Raw genomic sequence first — 8,142 nt, 5'->3', positions numbered from 1 at the left:
GGGCCGCGGTGCCCGTCCCTGCCTTCTTCCCCGGCCGGCATGTTTGTTCCTTGCGACCGCGGCGGGGGCTCCGCCAGCTCCGACTTTAAAGGCTTCACTCTGCTCATGGTAAGTCGCGCTCCTGCTTCCACCTCGCCCTCGATGGGGCGCTGCCCCGACGGGGTACTCCGGAGCGGGCGAGAGGGGTGTGCCGCTGCTTGGGGCCTGGGCGCTGAGGGCTCCTCTCCGCTCTGTGGGGTGCGGGCAGGGGCTTGACTCCCTGGCTCGCCCGCGCCTGTGGGGCAGGAGGGCCGGGGCGCTTCGGTCTCTCTCTCCCCTGCCCGGGGGTCGTCCCCGGGTACTTGCCTGCGGGAAAGCGGGGAGGCCCTGGGCAGGCGGTTGCTGTGCCGTGTGTATATCGGGTGTTTTGCCGAGTAAAAGAGGGGGATTTGCAGGGGTCCTTCCCAGAGCTGTTTCCAGTAGAGCTTAAGGCGGTCTCCTCCCTTTCCGTCAATTTCCCTCCTCAGCCACCCGTTTTCTGCTCTTGTCAAGCTAAGCGTTGTGTGCTTTTGCTGTAAGATTAAAATGCTGTCATCTTACAAAATTTGCAGTATCTGTGAGTTGGCACTGGAATAAAAAGTTATTTTTTCATTTAGATGAGATATATACACGTTTTAATGAAAAATTCCTCATTTGTGCTATATTTAAACGCTGCTTAGGATTCTTTTAGGAAGTGTTTTAATCATCTTCACACATGGTATGAAATCAATTTAAAACAACCTACCTGCGGAGGTTACATTGGTTTATTGTGAGGTAAGAGTTCCAGTGCAGGCTGCAAACCATTGTTTTTCCTCTTAGCGAGCTCCTTTACTGTATTACTTAAAGGTAACCTTATCACCTTTCATCGAGGGCTGCACAGCCTGGGATGACTCTGCAGGCTGCACGGGAAGTCATTGCAGACCAGCTGACTAGGCACAGGAAATAGATCACTGCTGTTTTCTTTGTCTGGGAGTAACAGGCTGTTGAATACCAGCCGGTCTGTAATGGCAGTCTGTAAGTGCTGTTACGTCCTTTTTCACCGTGGGCTTGTCGGCATCAGATTCGGTGTTTCCGCAATTGGTGGCAGCAGCAATTCGTAGACGCGGACTTGCTTATAAATTTGAGGGAAGCAACCGAGAATTTTACCGTTGTGTCCTTCTACAGAAACTGATACTGGAAGACAAACTCTCGAATTTCTCTTTCTGTGCCATCAGATTAGTCAGTATCTGCCCCGATTGGTGATAACCCATGGCAGTTCCCATGAAATGAATCCAAGATGACCCTTAGCATTTTCATCCTTAAAAGATTAACAATCTACTCGTATATAGGTCAAGCTGAGATTTATAGGTTTAATATGTAATATCAGCATTACCATTAGGTGTCGCTTGAGGCGTTCAAATCTCGGCATTAGTCGTTTGAGTGACTTTTATCTACTCCCTGTGCAGAAAAAGAGAGGGAGGACACAAGTTTCCAAGCCTTTGTTTAAGTTTACAATGAGTCAGGATTATTCACAGAAGTGGCCAGGATGCTTCTGTGGGACAGAGACCAAAGTCTGCATTAGTAATCTGTTAAGAAATAGTCATCTTTATCAGAGAATAAGCAGCCACTTTTAGACCAGAATTGAAGTAATTTAAACTTTCACTATTTGAAGAGCATATTGTATTGTCCATAAAACACACTGTAAATCAGTAACTTCTGTTACTTCAGCCAGCAGTGTCAGTGGGAAATGTTGGTCAGCTGGCAACCGATCTAGTGATTTCCACGCTCAACATGACTAAAGTTGGCTACTTCTACACGGATTGCCTGGTGCCAATGGTTGGAAATAATCCATATGCAACAGCAGAAGAAAACTCAATGGAGCTGAGTATAAATGCTGAGGGTGGGTATTGAATGCTGAAGTTATTTGCAAGCTGCATAAGGTGCAAGAATGTTACATTTACTTTTTTTGTTGTTGTTACATTTTGCTTATGTGAACAATGTTTAAACTAAGGTCAGTAATAACAACTTCAGTAACTTCCGGAGAAGAATGTATTTACTGTCAGAGAGGAAACTGTTACTCTTGTTGTTTTGGATAACCAATTTGACATATGGAAGCAATAAGAAATGTTGAATTTCAATCATATGACAATGCAGCCAAAAGTCTCTGCAGTTTTAATCCAAAGCAACATGAAGTGTGCACTTACAGTAAACTGCTGGAATGCAAGCTGAATTTCTGGTGTAGAAGGGTATTTATCCTCTCTTCTTCCTTCCCACCTATGTTTGCCTTTTTCCTTATGTGGTGTTTCTCCCTCTTCGCCCTTCAAATTCTTAGGTTTTTTCCCTGTATTGATCATTGCATTTCATCTTTTTTTTCCCCTTTTAAATCATGGAAATCGCAGAATAATCTGTGAATCTTTGCAAAGCTGCATAAAGATTATCTGAATCATTACAGGAGGCAGATCTTCATATATTTTTCTTCATTCAATCCTTTGAATTTATGACAAGTGAAATTAAGTCCGATGAAGACAATGCACGAAAATATAGGTTTTTTTAAGACTGTGGATATTGTCAGGCTTTCCCGTAGGAATTGATAGCTGAAAGGTTTAGTATCCTGAGGTTTGTAAATTGGATAAATCTGGATAATTCTAAACCCAGATCTCTTTCTTGCTTTCTTCTTACAAAACTTAATATTTCTTCTTGTAGTGTATTCATTACCTTCAAAGAAACTTGTAGTTCTACAGATCAGATCACCTTTTATAAAGGTATGTATGTTCATTAACTGTTCTTATTTCACTATTCAGTTTGAATAGTTCTGGCAAATAGTTTAATTGGCCTAGGTAAATTTTAAGACAAAATAAGCAAAACTAGAAGAACTATGCAACATTATAAAACATTTTGTTTAAAAAAAAAAAGACTGAAAAAGAGCAAAAATATTTTTCTACTTTGTGCTGTAACACGTTCTGCAGTTGATACAATTTTAGCTAACAAAAACTGACTTCTGCATTCATTGAGGGTTGAGGTTTTGTTCTGTTTTTCAAAGCCTCAGAACAACCCACCTATGTTGGTAGATTTTAGTGTAAATACGTCCTTAGTTATTAACAGCCTTGAAAACACAAAATGGTCTGGGTTTTGTCCATTTGTTTTTTTTCTTTACAGTTACTGTCTTTGTGTGTTTGTCTTTTATTGTAATAGCTTAATTTTTGATGTCACTCGAATTTAATTATTTCATAGTGTTCTATATTCATTTAAACTGCATTCATTATGTAAAAAAATGAAGCATTTAGTATTATTCATTGACTGGACAGTGGCTGTAATTTAAAATAAGCAGAATACTACAGCAGAAAAAAATCTGAGCTGCAGTTTTTAGCAGTTCAAAGTGTGGAGAAATACTATGTGATCCTACCATCCCATCTTACTCTAAAGCTATTTCCATTGATATTAATGGCACACAAAACAGGTGGTACTGCTGTTGTTAACATGGTCTTAATGATAATTTTCATCACTATACATGTAGTTCTGATTAAGTAAACAACCAGAGCAGTCCTCTGCTTTTTAAAAATATATTTGAAGCTGAAGACTAAATGGATATGAAGAAAAATGTACATCACTGGTAAATATTCTATGTAACACCTAGTATTGTTGGCTTTTGGCTTTCTTTTTTAAGGACACGATATATTTTTTACTTTTTCTCTCTGTCTTTGCATAAAGAACAAGTACAGGCCATTCTGTGAAACACTGCTTTCTTGGGTGAAAAGCAGCAAATGTGCCAGAGTTGTCCTTCTGTCTAGCAGCCATGCATACCAGCGCGATGATGAGCAACTTCTTGGGTATGTTTGCGTCATTAAAAGACCTAATTAATGTTCCTGTTCTTTTTGACAAACTGACGTATTTCCCTTTACTGAGTACTTTCAGTAGGGTTCTTTTGCTTTGCCGTGTACATAGGTCATAAAATGTTTTAATAGTATATTAAGTATTATGTTATACAGGATTAGTCTCTGAACGTTGTTAGTTAAAAGTACTGAGCAAATAGTAAGCTGTAAGTAAATTGCACTTGACCCACACTGTCAGGCAACAGAGCTTCAATTTTAACTTCTTCATTTCTTGTGGCTGCAAGCAAAGTCAGGGATTAGCTGCTAACGTACAGGTCACAGATTAGATTTTTAACAGTTAATTAGAATATTAGAATCATAGAATCATAGAATCATTAAAGGTTGGAAGAGACCTCCAAGATCATCGAGTCCAACCGTCAACCCAACACCACCATGCCCACTAAACCATGCCCCTAAGCGCCTCATCTACCCGTCTTTTAAATACTTCCAGGGATGGTGACTCAACCACTTCTGCTAACGTACAGGTCCCATGTTTGATTTTTAACAGTTAATTAGAATATTGGTTAGTTTCTTACCTCCGCTTCATTATTCTGCATTTTGAAGGTTTTCTTTAATATAGTAAGTTGTCGTTCTTTTTTTTATAGGAAGTTATCAATTATTACTTGTTGGGAGGCAACTGCAAGGTTCAGACTATATGTATTTTTATTAGATATTACCCCTTTAAAAGACAAGCATTACTCGCTGATTGAGGACATCATAATCGGTGATTTAACAAAAACAAACAAACAAAAATCAGTATTTTTGCAAAAGACCAATTGTTATCCTCAGCCTGTATAAATGTGTAGGGCCTTAAAGGAGATTTAGGTCCGTGCACGTCCCAGGTATAGTTACCAGTGATATTGGCATACAGTTGCGGAATGGCCAGCTAACATGGAATGAAATGAGAGGGACTGATGGTTATTTGATGCTGTCTGAGTCATAAGTTGTGGTGATTTAACCCCCCCTCTCCCAGCACCACAGAATAACTCTCTGATAGCAAAGTCACTCAAGAGTGAGGGTAGTGCATTCAGAAAATACTGAGACTTGACTGAAGTCTGCAGATATTTGTAGTGTGAGCTTACTAAAAATACTGTTTCACAGTGAAGTCCAAGTTGACCCTAACTACCTTTAATTTAATCAACTCCTATCTGAAGGAAGAAAAAGCACGTTTTATTTGTAAATCATTTTAACAACCATAAGAAGTTCTCCTATTTATGTGCTTATGTACCTGGTACTTACCAGTTATGTGAGCCTCTAAAAAGAGGGTACCTTAGTTCTATTTGTGGCAGAAAGTTGAGTAGTTTGTACTGTTTTGAAGCCACAAACTACTTTTTAACTTTGATTTAAGGAGGAAGGGAATGTCAGTGCAATTCTTCATTGCAAGTGTGAGGTCCTCAATGCTTGCAGCTTCTTTCTGTCGCAAGTCATAACATCGGTAGTGTCTTTTATTGGCAGACTGAATGTGTTCTTGCTTTGTTCCTAGGACACCACTACGCTACCTACTTACACCTGATCTTGAGAAAGCAGTTGGAGGCCTTATGCAGGAGCTAAACTGGAAAGAAATGGAAAAAGTAGCAGCTTACCCTGGAATAAATGATACAGAAAAAGTTCTACATATTCCTGGAGGTGGCATCACAAAACTATTGTTTACTGAGAGGTGAGTTGCCTAAAGATAAGCACAGGAAGATATCAGAAGTCTTGGTTTTAGTACATGGGTAAAATGATCTTTTAAACCACTATGTTACAGGAAAAGAGAAAGTCCCTGTTTTCATAGAAAAGAGTTTTATAGGAATAGAACTTCTTCCAGATTGAGCCCATAATTATGAGAGAAAAAAATAGGGAATTCTACATCATAGATTTTTATCAGAATTTAACTTTAAGTGAATGGGCTAAAGGAAAATAATAAACCTTTACAGTTAAGATTGTGATTAATCTGGTATCTGATTTTATGCAAACCACAATTTTTATATAATAAAATTTCTGTACCTGTGATACTTTAACTAAAACTGTCTCCCGTGATAAATAGTTCCATTGTCAGTTGTAAAAAAAAAAACAAAAAAAAAACCAAACCAAAAAAAACCCAAACCCAAACAAAAAAAACCCCAAACAAACCAAAAAACAAAACCCGACCCAACAGTTTAGTGAGCACTAAGAATGAGTTAAGATTTCGGGGCCAGCAAACAATTAGGTGTGGGGTTTTTGTTAAAAGCTGTGTGCATCAGAAGTTGTGCCAAAAACATGTCTGAGTTTCAAATTTTGGATAGTAATACTCGCTCATTTTGGTAAAACTGAGTTAGCTCTGCAAAACTTGTTTGTTTTGTAAGTGTCAGGTGGAAAACTCACTTTTATTTTTTTAGCTATTGTTTTTGACACCTGTCCAAACTGTTGCATCCAGCAGCAGGAGAGTTACTGATACCATGCTCACCTTTGTACTGACTTCAGTATGGAAACAATATACAAATGGAAAAGAAAAGACCTCCCAGGACTTTAGGAAGAAAAATTTAAAAATATAATAACAATCTTAATATCTAAATGAAAAAATGGGAATATTGTGAGTAAAGTAGTGATATGCAGCCTGCAAAACTGCTGTTTGAAATACACAGAAAGGTAAGGAGTGATTGTATCGAAGGATCTGTATAAATGCCCCATCAGCACAAAAATGCAAACTAAGTATATAAAAGAGGCCCTGAGAAACTCTTCCGTGACCGAGGATTCCTGCCTCACAAAGCAATAAACAAATTCAAGACTAAGAAAAAGAACGTGAAGTGTGAAAATGCAACCAAGCAAGTCCGGAGAAGGGAAAAAAGAAATATCTATACATATTCATACATTTTTACTTTTGGTTTTGTTTTTTTTTTTTTAAACAAGCCATATGCAGATTGTTGTTGCTTTTAATACATAAATATAATTGTTCTGGATTTAGAAAAGAAATAGAAATGCCTGCTCATTTTTGTTGCAGCTGTTCAAGAGGAATCCAAATGGCAGTTCTTCTGAAATTCTGCTCAGAAGGGGACAACATCCCTGACGCGTTTGCGCTTGTTAACTATCTTAATGAATGGCTCCAGCTAGTTAAAAGCGAAGTAAGTGCTGTTTGATCTAGAGTTCTTGCTTTCGTATTTTATATCCATTATTTTCATTTTTCTTCAATCCGGTACATTAAATGTGTTACATTTTTAACTTTTCTAAAATTCAGCTGAGTATGGGTTGGGTTCATTTTGGCCCATGGTCATCAAGGATACACCAAATTAAAGCTATATTTTGATTAAAATCTCATGGGGAATTTCCCCACCTGAAAAACCAAACCTAAACCCCAGTCCCTTTGTTTGACAGGTGGGGGGGGGAAATTGCGTAAAGGTTTGATCAAGTTCGATCTTCCAGTACTCTTCTCTAAAGCAACCCACAGTGATATTGACACTTGAAATGCTGCCCATTATTTTAATACACGTGCCAGAGATAGAATTACATCACTATTATTTAAAACTTAAAGAATTATTCTGTTTTTGTTGCAGAGCAACAATTCCACAGATACTTCTTCACAATGGAAAATACCAAGTTCTTGGCGCTTACTTTTTGGCAACGGTCTTCCACCTGCACTCTTCTGATCAATTTTGAATTCTTCTGCAAGTCACGTGTGTAGTCTCAAACATCCCTTGAGAAGGTGATTACATAGTAATTGCTGAGCAACAGTAGCTTAATTTGTTGTGTACATAAATTCTTTATTTAAGAAAAATTCCTTTCACATATGTGGGTAGCTAAAGAAATTAAGGTAACTTTCACAAATTGACCAAAGAAATATGTTTTGTACAGTTGTTTATTGAATAACTTTGGTTGAATTTTTTTCTAATAAAATGTTTTTTAAAAAACCTTTTCCTTTGGTTAAGTGTTACTGCTATGGAAAAGCTTACGGCGCACCTTCTTAAGGTAGCTGAGAACTTGAGATTGCTGTGCAGGCATAGATTTTCTTATGAAGGTAAAACCCTACTGTTCCATGTCAACTGTGGATCTTGGCTTTTTTTCAAAACCTTCCTGGTGATGTAAGCAAAGCTCAGAAGTGACTAATTCTGCCGTCTTTTCCCAATGCCGTTGCGGTAGCTTCAGCTGGGGAGGCTGCAAGCGATACAGCAGCCTGTTCTATCTTTTCTGGTCTACTTCCGTTGTATAATTTCCATTCTGCTTCCAAGGGCTGCAGAGATGCTAAAACTAAAGCTTTCTAGGTCAATGAGCCTTCTTAGACGGATTTGAGGATGCATACGGTGCTCTGAAATATAAAGGAATT

At 38.4% G+C, this 8,142-nt stretch overlaps 1 protein-coding gene across 1 annotated transcript; it reads left to right on the top strand.

Annotated features, from left to right (window-relative positions):
- The first annotated feature begins 29 nt into the window (after positions 1–29).
- PSMG2 (proteasome (prosome, macropain) assembly chaperone 2) lies at positions 30–8,142 on the top strand. Its single transcript, XM_009318527.1, has 7 exons — positions 30–108; positions 1,726–1,897; positions 2,701–2,759; positions 3,706–3,824; positions 5,350–5,523; positions 6,826–6,946; positions 7,376–8,142. The coding sequence occupies exons 1-7, from the start codon at positions 40–42 to the stop codon at positions 7,466–7,468; spliced, it is 807 nt and encodes a 268-aa protein (XP_009316802.1). The 5' UTR covers positions 30–39; the 3' UTR covers positions 7,469–8,142.

The sequence above is a fragment of the Pygoscelis adeliae genome, unplaced genomic scaffold (assembly GCF_000699105.1).
Source record: "Pygoscelis adeliae isolate BGI_AS28 unplaced genomic scaffold, ASM69910v1 Scaffold42, whole genome shotgun sequence".
In the NCBI taxonomy this organism is placed as follows: Eukaryota; Metazoa; Chordata; class Aves; order Sphenisciformes; family Spheniscidae; genus Pygoscelis; species Pygoscelis adeliae.
This window is presented reverse-complemented; position numbering and strand designations above follow the sequence as displayed.

Bases quoted from the DNA above. Each gene is read 5' to 3' on its own strand.
- PSMG2 (XM_009318527.1), top strand. From the start codon at position 40: ATGTTTGTTCCTTGCGACCGCGGCGGGGGCTCCGCCAGCTCCGACTTT. The intron at 1,898-2,700 runs GTGGGTATTGAA...TTCTTCTTGTAG, and splicing joins GCTGAGTATAAATGCTGAGG to TGTATTCATTACCTTCAAAG. The intron at 3,825-5,349 runs GTATGTTTGCGT...CTTTGTTCCTAG, and splicing joins GATGATGAGCAACTTCTTGG to GACACCACTACGCTACCTAC.